The sequence below is a fragment of the Macaca nemestrina genome, chromosome 14 (genome assembly GCF_043159975.1).
Source record: "Macaca nemestrina isolate mMacNem1 chromosome 14, mMacNem.hap1, whole genome shotgun sequence".
NCBI lineage: Eukaryota > Metazoa > Chordata > Mammalia > Primates > Cercopithecidae > Macaca > Macaca nemestrina.
The window spans coordinates 114,744,914-114,770,834 of NC_092138.1; the positions used below are offsets into that span (position 1 = coordinate 114,744,914).

Genomic DNA, 25,921 nt, shown 5'->3' on the forward strand with positions numbered 1-25,921 from the left:
ATGAGAAAAAAGGAAGGAAGGGAGGGAGGAGGCTGGGGAGGAGGCTGGGGAGGAGGGATGGCTTCTAGTCCAGCTGGACAGATCTGTCAACCCAGCCTGGGGGGTGGAGCTGGGGGGATCAAGCAGAATGTCCTGGAGGCCGTTGCGCTCTGTCTACTTGTGGGAGAGGACAGGAGAGAGAGATGCCGTGGTGAGACTGATCCTCGGGCCCATGGGTGGATGATGGCAAAGGTCCTGTGGCAGGTGTGGGAGAAGCAGGGCTGCGGTCAGCTGCCCTGAAAGGCTTCAAATTCAGGCCAGATCTGCTCTGGGAAAGAGGAAGCTGTGGGTTTGGGAACTTCAGAGACAGGGGAGCAGGCCTGTCACTCACCCTCTTTTCCTTAAACGCTGTCACCCCCAGCAGTGCACCCTGCAGCCTACCTAACCCCTGTGCAGCTCCAGCTCCGTGTGTCCCCAGCGATGCACCCCACGCCCATGTCCCCCACTCCCTGTGATGCTCTCGCGCCTTCTGGAGCAGCCGTGGTACCAGCTGGAGGCTGTGGGAAAATTGAGGAGACAAAAGTGGGAACAGCAGGCCGTGGAGAGAGTGTCTAAACACAGGGACTATTTGGAGAGTGTCTTATTTTTGGTTCGAAATGGGCCCACCCGCTAGTATTGTACAAACGGCTCTGCTCACTGGGCCAGGGCTGAGGCGGCTACGGGCCCATCCTTCACTGGTTGGCCTGGAGCAGCTCCTCGGACCTCAGTCTGCTCATCCGTGGGTGGTGGAGGTGGTGCAGACCCCATCCCACTGGGGACTGGGCCAGACAGCTTGTGAGGCAGCCAGCCGGTGCCTGGCCAGAGGGCGTCTGAAAGGCCTCTTGGCTGCAGGGGGGATCTGCTTTTGGGACAGCTCTTCAAAGCCATCTCAGAAGGGACAGCATCCGCCTGTCTGCTTCAACTCCCACTGATGACGTCCATGTGTCATTAGTGCCAATTAGAGGAGGGCAGCAGGCAGAGTGCTTGGCCTGGGGCGCAAGCTTGTGGGAGGGACAATTGAATTCCCCACCAGACAAATGTGATTACCCATGTTACTTGGACCCACCCCATTCAGGACCGGATCATAAATAGCCAGGTGGGACCGCAGAGCTCACCCCAGCCATGCAGGCCCCCAGTCGGTGGTGTCACTGGGCCAGTCTGCCCTGCCCCAGCGTGCGGGAGGCGGCCTTCATGTACAGCACAGCAGTGGCCATCTTCCTGGTCATCCTGGTGGCTGCACTGCAGGGCTCGGCTCCCCCTGAGAGCCCCTTCCTCTACCGCATCCCCCTGGACCCCGAGGAGTCCCTGGAGCTCTCATGGAATGTCAGCTACCCCCAGGAGGCCATCTTCTTCCAGCTCCTGGTGAAGCAGCTCAAGGCTGGAGTCCTGTTTGGGATGTCCGACCGTGGCGAGCTTGAGAACGCAGACCTCGTGGTGCTCTGGACCGATGGGGACACTGCTTATTTTGCGGTGAGTCTCTCCTCCCTGCCAGCTCTCCAAACCCTTCCCGACCCAGCACCCCATCTGGCTGTCCTTCCATTTTTTTTTTTTTTTTTTTTTTTGAGATGGAGTCTCGCTCTGTCACTCAGGCTGGAGTGCAGTGGCCAGATCTCAGCTCACTGCAAGCTCCGCCTCCTGGGTTTACGCCATTCTCCTGCCTCAGCCTCCCGAGTAGCTGGGACTACAGGCACCCGCCACCTCGCCCGGCTAGTTTTTTGTATTTTTTAGTAGAGACGGGGTTTCACCGTGTTAGCCAGGATGGTCTTGATCTCCTGACCTCGTGATCCTCCCGTCTCAGCCTCCCAAAGTGCTGGGATTACAGGCTTGAGCCACCGCGCCTGGATCTGGCCGTCTTTCTACACTCACCCTCCTTAACCCAGAAAGTTTGTCTGCGCCTCTCAGTGTTTGAGCTGACTCTGCTCTGAGCCGAGTCTGCACCCCGAGCTTGGGCATCATGGGGATCTCAGTTTGAGGACAAAATAGGAAAGACATGTTTTCCATGGTCCTTGACTGCCCACCCCAAATCACGGGACCCAGCAATCCCAAGGAATGGAACTATACACAGAGGACACACACACCACACAAACTCGTGCCACTCCACACCCCACACGTGCGGGAGCACAGACCCCATGACCCCCGGCCCTGTAAACAATGTCCCCAGAGCACACATGCCCACTGATATGGGCCAGGTTGTGGCGCGTGGCCGGGCACAGCATGAGGCCTGTGCACCCATAGGATCCAGCCTGACCTACTGTGCTTGTACCCATGGACTGACTGAGCAGGTGCAGACACCCTGCCCCCACCTATAGGTGTCGAACAAGCCCCATAGGGCTCAGCCAAAACCGTCAGGATGGGCTCTTGACTCCTTTCTGCCCAAATTTACCTCCACTCTTGTTTCACAGGGTGGAGAAAAGGGAAGTTTCCCTTCAAACTGGAGAGGACTTTAGGCCCTTCCACAAGCCGCAGGGGATCCCCAAAGTGGGCAAGCCCACTGCCTGCCCCGGGTCCTGCTCCCGCCATCCTTCCAATATGGGACTGGCCACCAGGGCTTATTTGTGGATGAAACCCAACTCTCTCCACAGAAACAGACAAAGGAGGGACAAAAAAGTTTTATTTCCAAAGTCAGGAGGTGCCAGCTTTATCTGGGAGAACAGAGCTGGAGCCAGGGAGCTGAGTCTGTGCAGATCGGCTGGCTCCAGCTCTGCACCTTGATCTCACCATGGAACGGTGGGGCGGACAGTCCCTCTCTGCCTTTTTGGGTGTTGTGAGTTCATGAGGGCAGACGGTGGCCGCTGTTTCTAGAGCCGAGCTTGCCCCCTCCAATTCCCAAAACTCAGCCAGGAGGCATTAGCCTGTGTCACTAGTGAGGCTTAGGGCCACCCAGATAGGATAGGTGGAGCTGCTTGGGAAGGGCCCTGCTCGGACCCATGAGGCTGCACAGATTCCTGTGCACAAAGACTCTGTGGCTCAGGTTCCAGCCAAGAAAGACCTGGGACAGCCCTGATTCTGAGCCGTCAGCCGTCTGGAGGAGCAGCTGAACTCCATCGCTGACAGTTTGGAGTTCTTTGCAAGCCTCTGCCATGAGGCACCCTGAGTGCCGGAGTGTTTGCTCCTCCCTGGTGCAGCGTCCCCCTGCCTGCATTTCCCGGCTGCTAGGGAAGCCAGAGGAAGCCAGGTGACTTTGCCTTTCCGTGCACTGGCAAGGTTAATTTGCACAACAAATTCCTACGAAAACAAATGTCAGCCTTGTTATTCCTCCCTAAGCAATATGTTCAACTAATATCTTCTTGATTTCCAGCTGAAATATCACAGGAGAACTTTCTGCCTCTGTTTAAAATGAGTCTCTCGGCAAGCCAGCCGTGTCCCCGGCAGGGTGGCACTGTGTGGCTTTTTTCTCTAGGGAAAGTTTTGCAAAATCTTTTGCAGATTTCTTTTTTCTCAAGGAAATGAAGAAAAGATGTTTTACCCCTGAATGTCAGATTAAAAAGAAACACAACCCAAAGTCCTTAAGGCCAAGGGCCCGAGGCTGTCTTGGGGTTTCCATGGGAAAGACCAGGCAGGGCAGGGAAGCAGCTTTGTTTGGACGATTCTGGTGGGTTCTGGGTGGCTGGGGTGGTCTCTAGTTTTCTGGTTCCTGGCCCTAGGGTGATTTAGGGCTGGGGCAATATTGGCCTGGGGTGTGAGAGTCAGATGGATGAAGTGGCTAGGGGTATGGGCTTGGGGTGGGTCGGAAGGTTAGGAATATGATTCTCACACACATGTGGATGTTGGAGGGCAAGACAGGTGTAAACAACTCTGGTTATCTGTTTGAGCCTGCAATCAATTAATAGATGCCAAATAGACAAACATGGAATCTAAGAACGGCCCTTCTTGAGTACGAAGGGCAGCCTGCTTGTCGGGGAAGGTTCCTCACTGTCTCTCAGTAGATCTCCCCGGTGGTCTTCTTCCCTGTGACCTGGCCTGAGGCCACCACGTCCCTGCCCCTTAGGGCCCAGTGCAAAGGGAGCAGCCGGGGATGGGGAGGGCAGAGGTCACCGATCCAGATCCCAGGAAGCATCCTGGGAGAATGCAGCAGGTCCGATGCCTCCCTGGGCCTCAGCTTACCTTCTCCAAGCAGGGCTGGGACTAAGGTGAGGGGAGCAATGCCTAGGCTGCAGGGTTTAAAGTGGTGCTTCAGGCTGGGTGTGGTGGCTCATGCCTGTAATTCCAGCACTTTGGAAGGACAAAGCAGGAGGATCGCTTGAGGCCAGGAGTTCAGGACCAGCCCAGGTAACATAGTGAGACCCTACCTCAAAAAAAAAAAAAAATCCAAAATTATATGTATTTATAAAGTAATAAAGCAGTGCTTGTTCTCAGGGTTGTGCCAGTGCAGGGTGGGCACCTGCTATCAATCACCACCTTAGATGTGGCGCCCTGGTTTCTCTCTCCCTTCCTGTTCATGTCCCACCCTGTTCCCAACTTTCCCCTTTCTGAGGCTCTGCAACTCTCCCGCCTGCATGAATATGGGCAGCATGGGTCTGAGGCATTGTTCCCAGTCCTGATGAGGTGTTGGGAGCCTAGCCTAAGGTATCTTCTTAAGAAGCTCAGTGTCCCGCCCTCCAGGCCTGGGAATCCCCATGGCTAACAGAGCCTGTGACCTGCTGGCAAGAGAGAGCCCTGATTCCTGGCTGCAGAGGAGGTGAGCACTGTCAGGGCTCAACTCCACTGCCTCCAAGCAGAAATGGACATAGAAGGTGTGAGTGAAGCCCCAAGCCCAGGCAGAACCCTCAGATCCACAGGGACTGAGGCCCAGCAGCCCCAGCTCAGCTGGCAATGAATGCAGAGCTCTGCCGGGGAATGCCCTCTTCCCTTGTGGATTGACCCGGCTGGGCTCCTTCATGCCTGGAGCCCAGTGCTTGTCTCTGCAGGACGCCTGGAGTGACCAGAAGGGGCAGATCCACCTGGATCCCCAGCAGGACTACCAGCTGCTGCAGGTGGAGAGGACGCCAGAAGGCCTGGCCCTGCTTTTCAAGAGGCCCTTTGGCACCTGCGACCCCAAGGATTACCTCATCGAGGTAAGGGGTGGCTGTAAGCACCCAGGAGGGCGTGGGCTGCGTGTACCATGCTGCCATCCTGTGCCAATGGCATAGTACCTTTCCTGTCCCTGGTAAGTCTGGGGCCTGGCCAGCTATGACAGAGGAAAACCAAGGAGGATGGCCCAGAGGCAGTGGTGGGGTCAAGGTGCTTAGGATGGCCCAGCTCTGCTATCGCCCCTGAGCCCTCAAAGAAGCAGCTCTTTGCTGACACGTAGCTGACATGGTTTCTAGATGCGGGGCTTGCGCTGAAGCCTCTCCCATTGGACTACACCTTGCTTCTGGATGTCTGTCTCCTCCTGGTCCTATTAACCATCAGGTGGAATTCGGGAACCCAGGAGACCTGGCTTTCCATCCCGGCCCTGTCACCAGCTCGCTGTGAGGCTCGGGATAGCTCGCCTCCTCCTTTGGACCTCACTTTGCCCATCTGTAAAACGGGGATGGCAACTAGATGATTTGTACGGCCTGACCAGCTCCGTCTGGGAGTTCATGGGAGCCACAAAACATTGCAAAAACCACAGGCTTCTTATGCTGCTCTGAGAGTCCCCCCCGCCCCACCTCTTAGGGAAAGCAATCCACCTTGTCCTTGAAGACAAAACCCTTTTAACTCTAGCACACCTGACATCTTTTTGTCTTGTGTAAGTAATCCTTTGGTGTGGCAATGGCCTGGGGCGGCAGCTAGTGCCAGGTCTTCATCTATGGGGTTAGCTGAGTGACCACACGGGAGGCCAGTACCATTGAAAGATTGATTGCATTTCCTGAGAGAAGGTGCACCTGTGCCTTGCAGGCCCACCTGCGGAGCCCTGGTTTTGGTCAGGAGGCAGATGCGGGAGCCAGTGGAGAGCCCAGGCTTGAGGCTTTCTTGGGGTTTCCATGGGAAAGGCCAGGCAGGGCAGTTGCTTCATTTGGACAATTCTGGAGGGTTCTGGGTGGCTGGAGTGGTCTCTAGTTCCCTGGTTCCTGGTCCTAGGGTGATTTAGGGCTGGGGCAATATTGGCCTGGGGTATGAGAGTCAGGTGGAGGAGGTGGCTAGGGATATGGGATTGGGATGAGTTGGAGGGTTAGGAATAGGATTCTCACACACGTGTGAATGTTGGAGGGAAAGACAGGTGTAAACAACTCTGGCCATCTGTTTGAGCCTGTAATCAATTAATAGATGCCAAATAGACAAATATGGAATCTAAGGAAACAGAACAGCTGGCTGTTTGCCAGATGAGGAAACTAAGGCCCAGAGGTGGGGAGTGGACGTACCCAGGGGCTGGGGGTGTGCTGGGGCAGACCTGGGGCCGGAAGAGGTGTTTTTCCAGGAGGCTGCTGAACCCTTACCCTGCTTCCCAGTGGACGAGGCAAGGGTGAGCAGAGAACCCTCCGGAAGCACCTCACAGGGAAGGCCAGTGCCTGTGTGTGTTCAGCCCAGAGGCTCCAGGCCAGGTATAGGGGCCTCTGCCTGGAGCTCTGGGCGTCCTCTGCACGGGGTGACCCACCAGCTTTCCACAAACTCAAAGAGCAAATTAGCCGCCCACACGGGTCTGCACCTGTGGTGCCCAGAAAGCTACGAAAGGCACTTTCCACACCTGATCCCCGTTTCCACTCACGATAGCATTTAAGGAAGCCAGCCCCGTGTCTTGCCTCCTGAGTCTGCCTGTGGCCTCCAGCACCACGTAGACCCACGGAGCTTTCTGTGGCTTCTTGGTCCCCCTCCTGCCAAGCTGGTGGTGACTACACAACACGGCGCGGCTCCGCGGCTCTGTGTGACCGTCAGCAAGCCCCAGGGTGGTTCCTTCCTTTCATAGACAGCCCTGAATCCTCAGGCTGGGCTGCTGAACTGACCAATGATCCTCCACACCCAGTCCCCCGTTACCTTGGGGTCGGTGGAGGGAACAAATGTCCTGGCCACACTGGCTCATGGCGGGCCCAGTAGTCACTGCTTAAACGGATGTTAGGTGAGTGCAGGTGGAATGTGTTTAGAAAAGTATTGGATGGTTGGTGCAAATAGGGGATCCTGGGGGTCATCAGCCTGGGATTTAGTCCCAGCTAGTGCTATGCAAGCCTCAAGGGTCCCTTATTCACAGAGATGAGAGCCAGGTGTGTCATCTGGTAGATGTGGGTGGGCAGGGATGTGGCATCCCCTCAGGAGCCCAACTCTGGGGGCTCTGAATGGGTGACCAACTGAGCCCCGTCTTGGCTACAGGACGGCACAGTCCACTTGGTCTACGGGATCCTGGAGGAGCCATTCCGGTCACTGGAGGCCATCAACAGCTCAGGCCTGCGGACGGGGCTACAGAGGGTGCAGCTCCTGAAGCCCAATATCACCTTCCCGGCCACGCCCTCAGACACGTACACCATGGATATCCACGCTCCCGATATCCAGATCCCCAACCAGGTGACCACGTACTGGTGCTACATCCACGAGCTTCCCGAGGGCTTCCCTCGGCACCACATTGTCAAGGTACGTGCGGGTTCAGGACCCAGGTCCTCGCCCAGCCCTGCCTTCCTCCTGGGCCTGGGTTGTCCCTGACCCTGGAGAGCTGTCCTCTTATCACCGGAACCTCAGGCACCTGCCTGAGGTCCTGCAGGATCAGCAAGTAGTCTCGGCTTCCCTGTCATTCTGCTCACTCCCCCACCCTCAAAGGGCCTCTGAGCTCCCACTTCCCTGCCTGGACCAAAGCAACCAACATCTTGACTTCTGCATCTTCTGCAGGAACTGCTGTCTGTCTGCCAGGCCACCTTCTCCTTCATGAAAAAGCAGCTTAAGTCAGAATTCACTTGCTCTCGAACACCCGCCCGGGGAAGGCAGAATAGCAAAGGCCATAGCTGTCGAGTGTCCACTATGCCCCTGGCTCTGGGGGAGGGGCGAGGTGATCCCTCCTTCAGCACAAGAGCCCCCAGTTTCCAGCAGGGGAAGTAGGCCCAGGGAGGTTATGTGAGTGTCCAGAGTCACACAGCAGGAAGGTGCATGGCCTTGAAGGTGCGCTCTGGGCCCGGGCTGTAACCTCAGGGCTGCCCTGCCTCCCACTGAGGCTGCAGGAGCCGGCCCGGCCATGGCCCCATATGCATGAGGACGGTTGCGTCCTGTCCCTGCCTTGGCAGGAAATGTCCTGTAAAAAGCTTATTTCCTTCACTGTGGAGCTCTCTACGGGATTTCTTTCTGGGCTGATGGCTCCACCCTCACGGCTCTGAGCCCCAGAAGTGCCCCTGAAATTGCCTCGATCATCCCCCCCCATTTTACAGATGGGCAGACAGACACCTATGGAGGAGAGCTGCTGGGGAGGGGAGGGTGGGCGGCCGCTTCCCGGGCTCAGGGGGCTGCCTCCTCACAGTACGAGCCCATCGTCACCAAGGGCAACGAGGCCCTCGTGCACCACATGGAAATCTTCCAGTGCGCCCCCGAGATGGACAACGTTCCCCACTTCAACGGGCCCTGTGACTCCAAGATGAAACCTGACCGCCTCAACTACTGCCGCCACGTGCTGGCTGCCTGGGCCCTGGGTGCCAAGGTGCGTGCCCCGCGACCCCAGCATGGTGTCTCCTGCCTGGGCCCCTGGCATCCCCACACCTCTGTTTCCCCAGCTTCACTGTCTCAGAGGCCTCAAGAAGGGGCTCCTAAAGGGGGCTCACGAGGCCACCAGAAGGGCCAGGCCTGAGATGGCCCCCTCGCCTCTGTGATGTCTGAAATGCCACCTGCTTCCAGCCTTTTTTAATTTTCCACAGAAACGTGAGTGCCCCAGGACCTCATGCCCTCAGCAGGTCCTGATTCTGTTTCCCAACTGGGTTTTGTGCACAGAGTGGTCCCAGGGCTGGCTGGTGGGATGGGGCCAGTGTTGAGGCCTCCACAGGCTGAGACAATGGGGGTCTTGCCAGCTCTTGCACCCATCCAGAGAAGGGGTTTTGGGGGAAGTCTCAGCCCTAAGCACCAGCTCCTCTCCCCGACACCCTGACCCGAGTCACAGGATGTTCCTTGGGCTTATAAAGAGATGTCAGGAGGAAGCGTCGCTCTAATCCTGCTATGCCCCCTCCTCCACCCCTGAGGCTCAGGCCCCAACAGTTGACTGGGTTTGTCCCTGCCCGGACCTGGGACCCTTTCAGGACACACCCGTCTGTCTGACACCCTGCCCCACACAGGCATTTTACTACCCGGAGGAAGCCGGCATTGCCTTCGGGGGCCCTGGGTCCTCCAGATACGTCCGCCTGGAAGTTCACTACCACAACCCGCTGGTGATAGAAGGTAGGGGGCTCTGATGCCATCCTCCCCCTAGGGCTCAGCTGTGTTGAGCCAGTGAGAAAATTCTACCCTTTGTCTGCCCAGCATGGCGCCCCTGCTGTGCAGCTCCTCTTGGCACGAGGCCCTTGCGTCTGCCTCATCCGCTCTCCATCTTCCATGGCTGTGGTGGGCTCCCAGGGACGGGACCTCGAGGGGCTCACTCCTCACAGCACTGCCAGGGCCCAGCAGTGGCCCCGCACCTCCCTCCTTGTCCCTGTAATACTGGTGGCCATCGGCGCAGCACTGTCCATCCCAGGGGAAAGGACAAGGAGAATTTTCATAAGGGAAACTGCCAGATGCCAAGTTCCAAATAGAGGGAGCGGTGTGTGCCTAAACAGGAAGGTGGTAAAGCAGGGCATATTCCAGGACACAGGGGTTCCAGCCTGGCCGGAGTGCAGGGATGGGAAGGGGAGCTGGGGGCAGCTACTGTTGGATCACCCATGCTGAGGGTCAGCCCTCAGCATGGCAAGGCCAGGTGACGCTGTCTCAGAAACTGAAAAAAATACTTCCCTCTCTCTGTTGTACTAGCATCTTCCACCATATACAGACACACACATGCACGCACACGCACACGCACACACGCATGCACACAGACGCACACACGCACACATGCACACACGTGCACACATGCACATGCACACACGTACACATATGCACGCACAAGCACACACATACACACACTTTTCCTCTCTCTCTGAATGGTGCTTCTTATTTTCATTTGTGCAAGGGGCAGAAGTGGCCTAAGAGATAGGTGCTAGGCTGTGCCTTACCACCTCAGGGAGGCCAGGTGGATGACCTCACCCTCTGCCTGTTCTCCCACCTCCCACAGCTATTGTGAAGCTGGGAAAGGCTCACGCACAGAACTTGCTGTGGGCACGGGGCTGTGCTCAGCGAACAGTCGCCTGTGGTTTTTTTTCCTGGCTGCATAAGTAATACCTTCCGCCACTGTTGGAGTTATCTCCACATGCACAGAGAAGGGTATAAGTCAGCTTGGGCCTTAGCATGATACAGGATTTATTGCTCATTTAAACCCTGAAAGCAAATGGATTTTTGAAAACTCCTTAAGCATCAGGGAAGTCTGTCTTTTCATGATTATCTGGCTGTATTTATGGATCCTTTGCCAAATATAAGGACGTTCCTGTCACTTCACCAATCTTGAGATGGGCTGCTTTTCTATAAATATCAAAATCCCACAATTATTTCATGATTTAATCCCCATCTGAATTTTAACCAATTGCAACACCCTTTTTATTATTATCCTCTGATGTAATCAGCCCGGAGATACAGGAGCCGTTTGAGTTTGGATGGTGTAGGGGTGTCGAGGGAAGAAGGCAGAGGCAAGAGGAGTTGTTTCGGCCTCACCTTAAAGGAAGCAAGCAGGGAGATGGTTGGGACCCCTGAAAATGCCCTGCACCCCTAGTCCACAGCCCTGGATTTGAATCCCAGCTTGGCCGCTTCCCAGCCCTGTGGTCCTGAGCGGAGTCTTCAGTTCAGGCTCCATCCTCAGTTTCTTCATCTGTAAAATAGGGCTGATGATTCTTACTGTGCAAAGCTCCCATGAAGGGGATAGGTTATGCTTAGAGCATTTCTGGCACCCAGGGAGGATGTTAGTATCTGTACCACCCTCTTAGTTTGTTTGATCAGAAAGAGCAATGCATGTACACTGGTGAGAAGATGGAGAGCAGAAAAGCATGAAGAAGATGAAAGCACTCACGAGCTCCCGGCTCCCGGTTTTGAAGTCGGCACTGGTCACCCAGCTGCGTGTCTGTCCTGACTGCTTTTCTGGCCTGTTAATGTTTTTCTTGTGACCAGAATTTTATACCTTTTTTTTTTTTTAAAGTCTTCATCAGAAGCCTTGTCCCTGTGAATTAAAACCCCTTGTCAATTTCACACTCCTTGCCGCCTGACATCCCTTTCCTATACGTAACCCAGGGGGCGGAGTCTCCTGCTGCACAGCCCCTCCTGACCACCCCGCCATGTCCACCATACATCCGGGGGCATGGGGCCATGGCCAGGCCTTTAGATCCTCCCCCAACCATGAACCCAGCCTGTATTCTGAGCCTGACTGCTGATTCACTAGGCATGGAGTTTCAGGAACGGCGGGGCTACCTGGATGATGCCTGGTTCTGAGGATGTTCCAGTGGGTGCCAGCATCCCTGAACCTCTGTTTTTTTGTTTTTTGTTTTGAGATGAAATCTCACTTTGTCACCCAGGCTGGAGTGCAATGGCACGATCTCCGTTTACTGCAACCTCCACCTCCCAGATTCAAGCGATTCTCCTGCCTCAGCCTCCCGAGTAGCTGGGATTATAGGCGCGTGCCACCACACCTGGCTAATTTTTGGATTTTTAGTAGAGACAGGGTTTCACCATGTTGGTCAGGCTGGTCTTGAACTCCCGACCTCAGGTGATCCACCCACCTCGGCCTCCCAAAGTGCTGGGATTACAGGTGTGAGCCACAGTGCCCGGCCCCCTGGACCTCTGACCATCAGTCCTGGACCTCTGACCATCAGTTTCATGTGACCGCTGGGAGGCTGGCCCAGGGAGCTTCAGGGACTCTCCAATTAGCAAACTGCAAGGAGAACCAACAAGCGTGGCCACACCATAATCAGAAGACACAGTTTCCGTGACTGGAAGAAGCACCATGTTATTCCTTTGGAAGAGGCCCTTGACTCTGGGCTGAGGCCCAGAAAGGGACAGCAAGTCATCGAGCACACAGCACGCCGTTGACCAAGCGGGACCCGGGGCCGTGCGTGAAGCAGGGCTAGACCTGCAACTCTGACCCTCCTCCTGGGGGGCCAGATTCTCATTCAAATTGTTCCTGAGAGGTCAGCTTGGTAGGTGGATTCCCTGGGTCTGCAGGACATAAATCAAAGTAGTAAAAGCGGGGGCTGCAGGGAGGATGAGCTCCTGGAATGCTTCTTGTTAACGTCAACACAGAGATACTCACACTTGCCCAGCTTTGACACAGGACCAGGGCTCTTCTGTGCCAGCGGCAGATGGGAGTTCCATGCCCTCTTCTTCACCCAGACCACACCCTGCATGTTGTCACCGTCCTGCAGGCTGATTTCCAGCTTAGGTTCCTTTGAACATGGAAGAAGAACATCAAAGCACTTACGAAACAATCTGAGCACAGAATCCAAGTTGTTTATGAGTTTCCATTTATCAGCAGCATCTCACCTGCACCTGATTCCATGGAGGCTTGAAGTGGCTCACCTTGATCACATCTTTCCATAGCATTCAACTAGTTTTCATAGAAACAATAGCTCTTTCTTCCCAGTGAGTGTAACCTGTTTGCGTTAATTGATCTTGTGAGGTGCCTGGCATCCACAGGCGTGGAAACAAAGACAGCCAGCTCTTGGTCTGCCTAGCAGGCGGGAGCAGATGGGGGGTGACCAGCCCTGCCTCCTGGCTGAGGGTGGCTGGGGTCATAGGGACAATCTGTCGGCAGGGGGAGGTGAGAGGGCCTCCACTCGCCGCTCACCTCCATCCATCCCACCTTCTCCCAGGACGGCGCGACTCCTCAGGCATCCGCTTGTACTACACAGACAAGCTGCGGCGTTTCAATGCGGGGATCATGGAGCTGGGACTGGTGTACACGCCAGTGATGGCTATTCCGCCGCGGGAGACTGCCTTCGTCCTCACTGGCTACTGCACAGACAAGTGTACCCAGTTGGTGAGTGGGGTTGGGCCCGGCACCACACCCTCTGTCTTCCCACGTCCCCCAGTGGAGGCCTGTCAGGTGGTGGCCCAGGAAGGGTGGCAGGCACAGCTTTGGTTCCCCTGACCCTGAATCCCTCGGCGGTTCTCGCTCTCTTCTATATGCAAGGGTGCCTTCCTGCTGAGAGGCCGTTTGTGTGTGTGCACCTCCCTCTCCAGCAATAACCATGGCTCCCACTAGTCCACACCCACGTGCCAGGCTTCCACGCGCTGCATTTTAAAATATGCCTTCATTATGTAAGCAACACACACGTGCACTTGCCACTCAAAAGCGCAGGCACTGCAGCTAAAGAGAATGTTCCCCTCATCCGCTGCCGCCTCTCCCTGAGATATCCACTTATTGGCTCTTTGTGTGCCTCCAGATCTTTCTCCTGTGTATTTCAGGAAGCCCTTGCAGGTGTTAGAAACCTTTTGAGTTTTTTTTAAAAAGTTGTATTGAATAGTTTACAAATTTTTCAACAAATGGAGGCATTTTTCTGGTGATTTGCCTTTTTATTGCTGCATAGTATTTCACAGGATGGGATTTTCACCATGTACCTGACCAGGGCAGGACTAGGTGAGGCAGTGAAGTGCCAGGTACAGGATCTCAGGGAGACTGTCAGGGAGACTGAGAAGCCTCAGTCTCCCTATCTGTGAAATGGGTACAACACGTACTTTGCAGGTCATTGTGAGAAGTAAAGCTACCTCACAGGAGGAAATGTTTGTAACATATACACAAACTATGAAATAACATCCGTCATATAAGAAGAACTCCTAGAAACCGACAGTAAGAAAAACAAACCACCTACTGGAAAAACCGAGCACAGGGATGAATAGAAAATAGGAACAAATGGCCAAGAGGGAGAGGAAGAGAACCTCAAGTCCACAAACAGAAAATTCAAGTTAAACAACACTGACATGTCTTCATGAGCTTGTCCTCAGGGCTGTGCATGCTGGGTGGAGGCACAGGTTGGCACTTAGACTCTGGTACCAACAGCAGGTCCTGTCCTTGGCTTCTGGCGAGATCAGGGAGTGACTACTAAAATCCCCTCCTCCTTGCCTTATCTTGGTCCAAGCCTGTGCTGAACCGTCTCCCTATCAATCAGTGTCTAGGCTGTTCTCAACTTTTCACCAATAGAAAGAAAGCTTCCCGGAAATCCTTGTCCATGCTGGAAACTGTTTTCCCATGTAGATTTCTAGACGTGAAATTGCTGCTCAGAAATCTGAGCGTTCCCTTGAATCAATCTTGCAAAATGCCTCTCAGAAAGCCCATCTGCTGCTTCCTCCCACACACAGGATGAGAGGGTGCCTGGTTTTACTGACCCATTGGATTTTTAATATTGTAAATATTTTCTGGCCTGGTGCAGTGGCTCACACCTGTAATCCCAGCACTTTGGGAGGCCAAGGCGGGCCAATCACGAGGTCAGGAGATCAAGATCATCCTGACTAACACGGTGAAACCCCGTCTCTACTAAAAATGCAAAAAAATTAGCCATGCGTGGTGGTGGGTCCCTGTAGTCCCAGCTACTCGGGAGGCTGAGGCAGGAGAATGGCGTGAACCTGGGAGGCAGAGCTTGCAGTGAGCCGAACCGAGATCACAGCATTGCACGCCAGCCTAGGAGACAGTGAGACTCCATCTCAAAAAAAAAAAAAATATATATATATATATATACACATATATATACACACACACACACACACATATATACAGACACACACACACATACACACACACACACATATTTGGGAGGGAGACATGTCAGTGTTGTTTAACTTGAATTGTCTGTTTGTGGACTTGAGGATCTCTTCCTCTCCCTCTTGGCCATTTGTTCCTATTTTCTATTCATCCCTGTGCTCGGTTTTTCCAGTAGGTGGTTTGTTTTTCTTACTGTCGGTTTCTAGGAGTTCTTCTTATATGACGGATGTTATTTCATAGTTTGTGTATATGTTACAAACATTTCCTCCTGTGAGGTAGCTTTACTTCTCACAGTGACCTGCAAAGTAAGTGTTGACGTACCCATTTCACAGATGGGGAGACTGAGGCTTGCTGGGATCACACTGCCAGCAGTCACGCAGAGTGAAGATTCAAATACCGGTCTGTTTGACTTTGAAAGTTGTGGCCGTGACAGCAGATTGCATTGTAATGAGGTTTATAGTGGATTTTCCTTCCCAGTAAATGGGTCGATTGGGATCTGTTCTTCATGTGGGTGAGCCCCCAGAGCATTCTAGTCTTCCAAGCAAAGGTTCCTCGAGGCTGAAGGGAGACGGAGCTCTCGGCCAGCACGGTACCCATCGTCTCCGGCAGGAAATCAGCTCTTTTTGTCCCAGACGGGGGTGGACACTCTCTCCCACTTCCCTAAAGCCCCCACTGGTGAAGCGTGGGTCCATGTAAAAGGCACCTTGGCCAGGGCTCATGGGGAAGAGCGGCTTCCGGCCAGGCAGCACTCACTACCCCTTGCAGGGCCTTGGGGCCATTGATCCCGCTGACCGCTGACCATGAGAACATCTCTCTCCAGCCTCAGGAATGCAGACCCGCCTCCCCTTGCCAGAGTCCTCCACTACCTTAAGTGACAGAATGAGAATGATCAGTCTTGTCTCTCATTTAGCAGATAAAAGAGGGGCACAAATTCTGCAGCCAAAATCTGGCCTAGTCTAGATGTCCCAGTGAAATAGACAGGCCAAGACGAGAGTGCTGCTTTGGACCAGAGTGCCCAAAAGAGCATATCCTCCCTCTACCTGGCCGACACCCGGCATCTCTGGGCCAGGGTCGGCTTCTGGGGGCCAAAGGGTCACTGGGACCCTTTGGGCTCCCAGGCCTGGCACACAATGGCCCCTCAAGCCATTGCAAGGGACACAAAGCTATAGGCAATGGCAAGGTCAAGGGCGGCTGCTGCTTGGGAGTGAGAGAGAAGGAGCGAAAGTGAGTCGTAAAAAGCTTGGTCATCTGGGGCCTTCAGGGACGGGGCTGTCAGGACCTTGAGCTCTGGGACCTGCTGACCGTATGAACAAGCTGGGCAGAGCCTGGCAGTGGGTGGGCAAGAGGACAACTGACTCACTAAGAAAATGCTCGATTTCAGGAAACACGTTTTCTTTTCTTTTTTATTTTTATTATTATTTTTTTGCCGTCGTTGTTGTTTTGGGATGGAGTTTCACTCCTGTTGCCCAGGCTGGAGTGCAATGGCACCGTCTCAGCTTACTGCAACCTCTGCCTCCCGGGTTCAAGTGATTCTCCTTGTCAGCCTCCCGAGTAGCTGGGATTACAGGCATGTGCCACCATGCCCAGCCAATTTTTTTTTTTTTTTTTTTTTTTTTTTTTGAGACAGAGTCTCGCTCTGTCGCCCAGGCTGGAGTGCAGTGGCCGGATCTCAGCTCACTGCAAGCTCTGCCTCCCGGGTTCACGCCATTCTCCTGCCTCAGCCTCCTGAGTAGCTGGGACTACAGGCACCCGCCACCTCGCCCGGCTAGTTTTTCGTATTTTTTTAGTAGAGACGGGGTTTCACTGTGTTATTAGCCAGGATGGTCTCGATCTCTTGACCTCGTGATCTGCCCGTCTCGGCCTCCCAAAGTGCTGGGATTACAGGCTTGAGCCACCGCTCCCGGCCCAATTTTTGTATTTTTAGTAGAGGCAGGGTTTTACCATGTTGGTCAGGCTATTCTCAAACACCTTATCTCAAATGATCCATGTGCCTCAGCCTCCCAAAGTGCTGGGAGTACAGGCGTGACCCACCATGCCCGGCATGGAAACACATTTTCTATCTAAAAAAAGTTAGCATTAGGTTGGAGAAAACTTTCAGTCTCTGGAAGATTCTCTCAGGCCCCAGTGATGGCATGAGACCTCTTGGCGTGAGGGCTGCCATCTTTTCTGTGAGGCCGGCCTGTAGCCTCAGAGTGTCCAGCTGCAGCACCCCATGGTCACATCCATCTTGGTCCCGGATGACCACCTTCCAGTTGTAGCCACAGCTCCCAGCTGTAGCACGGGGTGATGATGAGCACGGGAGAATGCAGCCTTGGCTGCTTTGAAGCTGAAAGGAAGCCACACCACAGGGCAGCTGAAGGGCCTGCCCGGCCCAGCATGTAGGGGACCTGCCAAGTACCGCCTTCTGCCACTTGCTTTTCCCCGGACGGCAAGCCCTTGAGCACAGAGGCCATGCGCTGCTCAGCTTAGTGGCTTTGCCTCACCCTGTCCACAAGGGGTTTGCCTTAAAGGCCTGTTGACTGAGTGAAGATGAACGTGTCAGGCTTCGAGGGCTCAGGAGAGGACGAAGGACTTGGAAAGAAAGTCGCTCCTGAGCGGGACTGGGGGCTGCTTCTTTGGGAGCCGGGGGCTGTTGCGGCCACCTCGCTCTTCCCCGTGAGGTTTCTGATGGTGGCTCTAACCTGGCCGGGGAGAAAGACCTGGAAAATGCAAGTGTCCAGGAAAGCAAACTGCCCAGGGTGGCTGCTCCCTGCTGGGTTCTGGCCATGGACGGGAGGGTCCCTTTGGAGGTCAGGCCCTGACGCTGCAGCCCCCTGACCCCACAGGCACTGCCTCCCTCCGGGATCCACATCTTCGCCTCTCAGCTCCACACACACCTGACTGGGAGAAAGGTGGTCACGGTGCTGGCCCGGGACGGCCGGGAGTGGGAGATCGTGAATCAGGACAATCACTACAGCCCTCACTTCCAGGTAGGAGCCTGTGCCCCACCCCCGCCCCGCCCCCACGCCCTGCCCCCACGCCCTGCCCCCACGCAACCTGCTGAACCTACTGTCTCCTGATACCATAGGGATGGCCCCAGGCTGGCTTCTTTCTCCTGGGCCAGCCCCCCACCATGTGGCCTGTGCTCCCTGCTTGGGTGTCTGATTGTAGAGAGGGCCTCTGGCACATGGCAGATGGTGGTGGGATTCGGGAGACCCTAGCAGCCCTCTGGTCACATCCGTCTTGGTCTTGGATAACCACCTTCTGGTTTGAATCTAACGCCCTCCCTGGCCAGAAGCCACACTTAGCTGGCCCTGGCTTCCACTGTAGAGGCTGGGGCAAAACGGACACCCCCAGAGATCAGGGAGGCCTGAGGGAGGACACAGTGGCCGGGGGTCTGGTCTGCAGCTCTCTGAGATCTCCTCTCCCCCAACCCCTCGGCTCTGCTTGCCCCAGGAGATCCGCATGTTGAAGAAGATGGTGTCGGTACATCGGGTGAGTGCCCAGCAGGAAGGCAGTCCCAGTCGCCGCCACCAGCTGGGATGGCTGGGAGGGCTGGGGGTGCCGCCAGATGGAGAGGGACAGAGAAAGTGATGGGGGGAGGGGAGAGCCGTCCAGGGCAGGGGGAGGGTGCCTGTGGGTGGCTCAGGGTTGGGTTGCCTCATGAGGAGACTCACTTGGGAGTTCATGGAGGGACATCAGAAGTGGGGGAGCAGACAGGACACTCCCAGGGGACGCGTATCCTCAGCCTGACGGGCCGACCACAAACCCGAGAGCGTTTGGAGGAGATGAGGGCACTAAGGCAGGCAGTGGAGCCCTGATCCCACAGAAGGCCAAGCTCAGGCCTCAGTGGGGACTTGCCCAAGTTCCTTGAGATGTGTCATGACCCACCCGCCTGCACCCCCACTGGCCTGGACCCTGTTGTGACCCACTGGGTCACAGGAGCTGATGGTTTATAACTTCCCGGGGACACTCAGCCTGTGACCTTTGCGCATGAATCTGCTGGGCTCCTTGTAGTGGATGACAGGGACTGTACCCCAGAGGTGCCGTGGCCCACACAGTGGCGTGGTCCCATGGGGGCGGGGCCTCGCGTGCCTGCCAACGCCAGGTCATGTTGGCTTTTCCTCAGGGAGATGTGCTCATCACGTCCTGCACGTACAACACGGAAGACCGGGAGCTGGCCACAGTGGTAAGTCACCCCTGCTTCCCCTTTCACCTGCCCAGGGAGAGTGTTTCAGCCTGGGCTGTCTGAGGAAGGAGGACAGGTCTTGACTCCTCACTTAGGACATGGGCTCATCCCCTCAATAAGCCAGTCGTTCTCAGCACCTGCTCCCTGAACCCGCAGTGGCAGCATCACCAGGGAGCTTGGGATAAATGCAACCTGCTGGGTACCACCCCAGGCCCACTGAATCAGAGACATGGGCGGTGGCACTGGGAAATCCATGTTTTAACAAGCTCCCAGGGGATGTTGACCCTTGCTCAAGGTTGAGAAGCACTCACACCAAGAAACTTCTCAGCACCCGGGGCTGGTGTGGGGAGAAGCTGTAGGACAAGAGGTTGACCTCTGCCCCGTGGAGCTCCAGGTGCACCGGGGAGACGGGCCTGGAGCACCTGCTGCTAACAACAAGCAAAATTATAAAAAAGAAACTTTCAAAACCAGGTTGAGAAGCCAGAGGTGCAGGGACCTGGGAGGGCCTCGTCAGAGATGTGGCTGTCACATGGAGCCCAGGGGAGAGGGGAGGAGGTGGAGGAAGGCTCCATGCAGGGGCTGTGTGTGGGAAGGCCCAGAGGACCAAGAACATTCTCAGGATGGAAAGGAGAGGAGGAGAGGGTGGAGACATGGGGAGGGGTCAGGCACTGTGAGCGTCAGCTGAGGATGCATTTTGGCTGGACTGCAGACAGTTCAAGGAGAATCTGCACTGGGGAGATCTGTTTTGAAGGCTGGGTGTGCAGGCAGCACCAGGACACGGGCAGCCACGTGATGCACCACGCAGCAGGGCTGGTTCCATGACCCAAAGGGGGTGCTGTTCACAATTACCTGGGTCCCGGGCACAAACCAGGGCTGTCCTGGCACACGGGCCGCCCTGCCAGTGGATCCATGCCAGCTGCCTCGGGATCCATGGTGGGCTCCAATAATTATCCTGTGAATGGTGTGGCTCAGAGTGCAGCAGACCTGGGTTACAGCTACCCGGACACCCCTCAGTGCCAGGAACTCGGGTCCATGTCACAGCCCTATTCTTTGTGTTTTAATCCAATGTGGATTCACCTGATATTTACTGAGCCCAGACTGCCATGGTTTTCTTCTTTTTATTTTTATTTTTTCTGAGACAGAGTCTCGCTCTGTCGCCCAGGCTGGAGTGCAGTGGCACGATCTCAGCTCACTGCACCCTCCACCTCCCTGCAACCTCCACCTCCTGGGTTCAAGCGATTCTCCTGCCTCAGCCTCCCAAATAGCTGGGACTACACGCCACCACACCCGGCTAATTTTTGTATTTTTAGTAGAGACGGATTTTCACCATGTTGGCCAGGCTGGTCTCGAACTCCTGACCTTGTGATCCACCGCCCCCCCTCGGCCTCCCAAAGTGCTGGGATTACAGGTGTGCGCCACCGTGTCCGGCCTATTTATGTTTCTTTGTAAACAGCTTTACTGAGATGTAATTCACATGCCATACCATTCACTCATTTAAAGTGTGCAATTGTATGGTTTTTTGTAAATTCACAGATCCATGCAACCCATCGTCGTGGTAAATTTTAGAACATTTTCATCACCCCCAAAGGAAACCCCATATCCCTTAAGCAGCCGGTCCTCATTCCCCTCCCCGCTCAGCCTGGCAACTGATCTATTTTCTGTCTCTGTGGACTTTCCTATTCTGGACACTTCATGTGAATAGAGCCACACAATACGTGGCCTTTCGTGTCTGGCTTTTTTCATAGCATGATGACTTTGAGGTTTCTCCATGTTTTAGCGTGGGTCAGTACCTCATTCCTTTTCACGGATGAGTAACATCCCATTGTATGGAGGGACCATGGTTTGAGTCTCCATTCATCCACTGATGGGCATCTGCGTGGTCTCTGCCTCTCATTTAGTTTTCACACCAGTCTCCAAGGTAGGAGTGTTTGTATTTCTCATATATATATATAATGTATGTATGTATGTATATATATTTTGAGACGGAGTCTCGCTCTGTTGCCCAGGCTGGCATGCAGTGGTGCGATCTCAGCTCACTGCAACCTCCGCCTCCCAGGTTCAAGTGATTCTCTGCCTCAGCCTCCCAAGTAGCTGGGATTATAGGCGCGCACCACCACACCCAGCTAATTTTTGTATTTTTAGTAGAGACGGGGTTTCACCCTGTTGGCCAGGCTGGTCTTGAGCTCCTCATGTAATCCCTCATGCTGGGATTACAGGCATGAGTCACAGCACCCAGCCAGTGTTTGTATTTTCACAGGTGAGACATAAAGGCTCAGAGAGGGCAGGCACTTGACCAAAGTCACACAGCTGATAGATGGCTGAGCTGGGATTTGACCCAGGGCCTTGTGCCTCACGGTTCTTACCACACCCTTCCTGTCTCCCTTGGATTTCAGGTGACAATTGCCCTAGGTCCCTGATCACAGATTCAGGGTTGGGGGGTGGGAGAGCTTTGCCAGTTCTTTATTCTCTCTAGAGGAGGCGCTCAGTATATCACGGCAGTGGCTGATGTCGGGCGCTGGCCACAGCTCAGCACTGCTCTAATAACTCATCCCAACCACACCAAGCCTTGCTGAGACCTCTGAGCAGATCCCACCAGGAGACACAGTGAGGTCCAGCCACTCAGGCCACACAGCGAACAGGAGGCAGGGCTGGTATGGGGGCAGGTGCTAACCCAACTGTGCCACCTCTCGGCTGAGCACCTGTGCAGTGACTGAGTGAGCTCGCAGACACAGGGCTCTGCAAGTGGAGCACCCCAGGCAGGACCCCAGCATCGCCCCATTCTGCAGGCACAGCGCCAGGGTCAGGGACGGGAGGATCTTGCTGGGTATCCAGCCAGGAGACTGCATATTCCCTGCCCAACCTGGCTTCATGGCGGCAGAACCGATGCCACGTCCCTGGGCATTTAGGGCTGCCAGCCCTGGTGAGCACCACTGACATCTCAGATGCCCATTCTTCAGGTCGAGGCCCTCGGTGCCAGTGTCCCAGCGGGCAGTTCTGTGGCGTCCCTGGCCCATGCCCTCCTCTTGGCGGTGGCTACATCACAGCACCAGGCGGGATCAAAGGGGAGGGCAGCTTCCCAGGTGGATCTGAGCTTCTCATGCTCTGACAGCTCCTCACCTGCTGATCCAAGAGACAGCGGCCTTTGAAATTCGATTTCCTTCCCCAGGTGAAAGAGGAGAACAGATCCTGCACAGGGTTGGACTCAGTTCCCTTTTGATGTCTGTGGCGGCGGAGGGTGGGGAGGGACAGGAACTCACACAGGAGGCCTATCTGCCCAATCTGACGAGGGCGGGATGGATGAGAAAAGCTGGTAAAGGAGGATTCCAGCCCAGAGAACAATGCTGGCAAAGCCCCGTCCTGGCCAACAGGCGCCAGGTTTGGTCTCTGGGCAGAACTGCCCCATGCTCTTTGTCTGCATGGGAGGAGGGGGCGGCAGCTGGTGTAAGCGCCACACCGAGCTTTTCCCAGTCCCTTTGTTCTACCATAGAGCGACGATTGCCTTTCTTCCCCACTAGCCAGATGAAACCCCCAGGCCCACAGCAGCTTCACAAACAGCGGGGAGCCTGGATGAGCAAGGGTGGCCAGGGCGTCATGTCCTGGCCCCTGACCTGCTGGGATCGGAGCTGCTGCCGGGGGAGCTTTGCTCTCTCCAGCCCCAGCTCATCCAAGCTGCCGGCATTCTTCTTCCTCCCATGGCTAAGACTCCACGGTCACCAGCTCCAAGAGTAGCAACCCAGCTAGGGGCTTAAAGTTGGCAGTGGGGACTCAGAGGGTGCCTGCCCTGCCCCTCCCATGCGATGGCAGGCCGTAGGGTTGCCCTGAGAGGCTGGAGGTTGTTGCGACCTCTAGTCACGGTCCTGTCTTCCAGAGTCCCTGCTCCCCTCAGAGCTGCATTCAAGAAATGACTGGTGGACGGCGTGGGGCTGCAGTGGAAAGGGCCTCCCTTGCAGTGCTTGGCTCCAGGCTCTCGCTGGAGGTCATGGGGACAGCTTCCAGACAACGGCCGGGAGGCTGGGTCCACTCAGGCTGTGCCACCAATGCTGTGGCCACCATGGGGCGTCCCCTTGCCTGCTCTGAGACTCAGTTTCTGTACCCATAAAATGGGCACAGTAACACCCCATCGGCTTGTCCCGTTTCATTTTTCTTCACAGCATCATCGGCACCTGAGAGGAATGTCCTGGTTAATTCACTCGCTGCCTGTTTCTCCTGCCAATGGTGGCAATTCCGTGAGGGCAGGGACTTAGTTCCCCAAAGCATGCCTGACATGGTGCAGTGAACAGACAAGTGGACGCAGTGAACACGTGGATGGGGCGAAAGCTGCTGGATGGCAACGTCTGTGTGGCACGGCCCAGGGCTGACGGGTCTTCTCCAACTTGCAGGGTGGCTTTGGGATCCTGGAGGAGATGTGTGTCAACTATGTGCACTACTACCCCCAGACGCAGCTGGAGCTCTGCAAGAGTGCTGTGAACGCCGGCTTCCTGCAGAAGTACTTCCACCTCATCAACAGGTGAGGGCTCCCTGCACAAGCTCCCTGCCCCCAGGGAGCCCCGACACAGAACCTCTGGGCCTGTCAGGCAGCTGGGCAGATTGGAGGAGTCCAGGCTAAGTTCTAGGAGCCTGTGGCGGCATCACTCACCCCTCCCCTCACTCATTTCCTACTGAGTCTGGATTTGGCTTGAGAGCCTCCTCAACCCAGCCCGGAGCACCCACCCGCCAAGGTGCCAGGAGAGGTGAAGCTGTTGCTGGTGAAGGCAGTATCTGGGACGGCCTGGTGGAGGCAGCGGGGCTGGGGGAGGAGGCGGCAGGAGGGTCTCCCCAGGGACAGGACTTGACCTGCAGGGAGGTGTCGCTGGTGCCCACTGGGGTCCTTGCCCATCGGCTGCTCCCCAGCCTGGCTGTTCCTTGTCCCCACCAGGTTCAACAATGAGGAGGTCTGCACCTGCCCTCAGGCGTCCGTGTCTCAGCAGTTCGCAACCTCTGTTCCCTGGAACTCCTTCAACCGCGAAGTACTGAAGGCCCTGTACGCCTTCGCGCCCATCTCCATGCACTGCAACAAGTCCTCAGCTGTCCGCTTCCGGTGCGCTGCCACGGGTGTGGGTGGGGCACGCAGTCGGGCAGGCCTCATGGGGGATCCCAGTGAGGGGTGATGGGCCTGCACTCCAAACTGCTGGCAAAAGCACTCGCACAAGATAATTAGAGCCAGGTGCCAGTGGTGACACACAGGCCTAGACAGCCAGCCAGCAGAGAGAGGAGAGAGAGAGACAGAGGCCAGGAAGGGAGGGCAGCCACCCTTTCCGGGTGATACCTCCACACCGGTGCCAAATGCCAGTGGTGTGAGCAGGGCGCGCTAACCTGCCCAACCTTTACATAAAGCGCTGGGGAGGGGAAGGTGAGAAACGAACCAGTCTGCAGCTGCGAGCTGGTTTTTTCTTCTTGTCTGAGACCCACTGGCATTCGAAGGCATCTAATGTAGCCCGAGCCCAGCGGGCTGCGGTCAGGAGCCCAGGGCCTATGCGGAGTTAGTTGCCTACGGTGCCGCAGCCTGGAGATCCAGGAAGATGCTTCCCGGAAGCATCTGGCAGCTGGATTAATTGCTAAGTCAAACGTCCTCAGCTCCAAGGGAAGGAAGGGCTAATACTGGCTTCCCGAGAACAGTCTGGGGCAGACGTCTGATGGGTTGAAAACTTGGCATTTGATGCAGCCTTGAGGGAAAGAGATGGTTAAAAAATATCAGAGCCTGCAGCCAGGGGCTCTGGTTGCTACATTAGGGTGAATGATTCAATTGGGTGCGGACGGAGGCAGGGAGAGGCCTGGATGACTCCAGGTGAATGGGAAGCCAGGGGCGGGGGTATTTACTGAGGTGAGGACCCCCAAAAAGCAACTTGGGGGAGAAGAGTGAGTTCAGTTTGGGACAAGCTGAGTTTGAGGGCAAGAACCCAAGAGGTGGCTGGGAAGTGGCTGGGGAAGCAGCCACCCATCTTGCCCCTCCAGCCTCAGTTTACCTCCTACTCCCTTCCTTGCAGGGTGAATGGAACCTGCAGCCCCTGCCCAAGGTCATCTCCACGCTGGAAGAACCCACCCCACAGTGCCCCACCAGCCAGGGCCGAAGCCCTGCCGGCCCCACCATTATCAGCATTGGTGGGGGCAAAGGCCTGAGGGGGGCCTGCTCCTCCGTGCTGTCCCTGTGGGCTCACACCGGCACTGTGCACCCTACTCTGCGAGGATCCCCATGGAACAGCCCTGCATGCCCAAGATGAAGGGGCCAGACCATGCCCCTGCCTGAGACCTTGGTCCAATCCAGCCTTCTTCCCCCAGGGTCCCCTGCATGGCTGAGAGGGTGTGGGTGCCCTGTTGACCTACCCCGGACCGAGTGGGCCACGACCTCGTCCATTTAACCGGCTTACTCAGTGCAGGGACAGCCTGCACAGTGGTCCAGGTTCCAGCCCTCCGCCAGCCCTGTTTCGGCCTCACTGGGTGTGGCCAGGCTCCTGGGTCATGCGCCATGCTGGACCGGGGTGTAGAATCACCCCGAACGCCCCCCGCCCCGCCGCTCCCGCAGAAAGTGATCGGTGTCGGTGTGCGGCGGGTGCGGGTGCTGCTTCAACATTTCCCTGCGGAGTGGCTAGTGTTTCACAGTGGGCGGCTTCCCTGCGACGGAGGCAGGACCAGGCACTTAGCTACTTAGAGACTCGCTTGGGAAATTGCTCCATTGCCGAGTAAATAGATATTTTCGCCCACCTAAAGGGAAGCCCTGACAACAGCTATCACCGAAAGGCGAGGCGGCGGGGATCCAGCGGGGCTTCTGGGCGCCGCTTCCACGGGGGGGGGGGGGGGGGGGGGGGGGGGCGGAGTTATTAGCACCAGCTTGCTTCTCTGGAGGCGGGGCCGGCGCTGAACAGACCGGGGTGGAGTCAGGGCTGTGCTTCCCTTGTGGTTCTGCCACTCAGTGGAGAGTGCCTTGGGTGGGCCATTGCACGTTCCTGACCCTCACTTTTCTCATCTGTAAAACA

The 25,921-nt window shown here is 55.9% G+C and overlaps 1 protein-coding gene and 1 long non-coding RNA gene across 2 annotated transcripts; one reads left to right on the forward strand and one right to left on the reverse strand.

Annotated features, from left to right (window-relative positions):
• The first annotated feature begins 665 nt into the window (after window positions 1-665).
• On the forward strand, window positions 666-25,277 carry LOC105471876 (dopamine beta-hydroxylase). Its single transcript, XM_071078560.1, has 12 exons — window positions 666-1,488; window positions 4,926-5,072; window positions 7,282-7,539; window positions 8,411-8,587; window positions 9,213-9,315; window positions 12,858-13,024; window positions 17,569-17,712; window positions 18,179-18,217; window positions 18,852-18,911; window positions 23,291-23,418; window positions 23,827-24,004; window positions 24,935-25,277. Exons 1-12 carry the CDS (start codon window positions 1,141-1,143, stop codon window positions 25,166-25,168), a joined length of 1,983 nt encoding a protein of 660 aa, XP_070934661.1. The 5' UTR covers window positions 666-1,140; the 3' UTR covers window positions 25,169-25,277.
• On the reverse strand, window positions 10,350-12,860 carry LOC105471875 (uncharacterized). Its single transcript, XR_003015900.2, has 3 exons — window positions 12,529-12,860; window positions 12,299-12,431; window positions 10,350-11,212 (listed from the first exon to the last, which is right to left on the reverse strand). It is a non-coding gene; the product is annotated as an uncharacterized lncRNA (long non-coding RNA).
• Window positions 25,278-25,921: the final 644 nt, after the last annotated feature.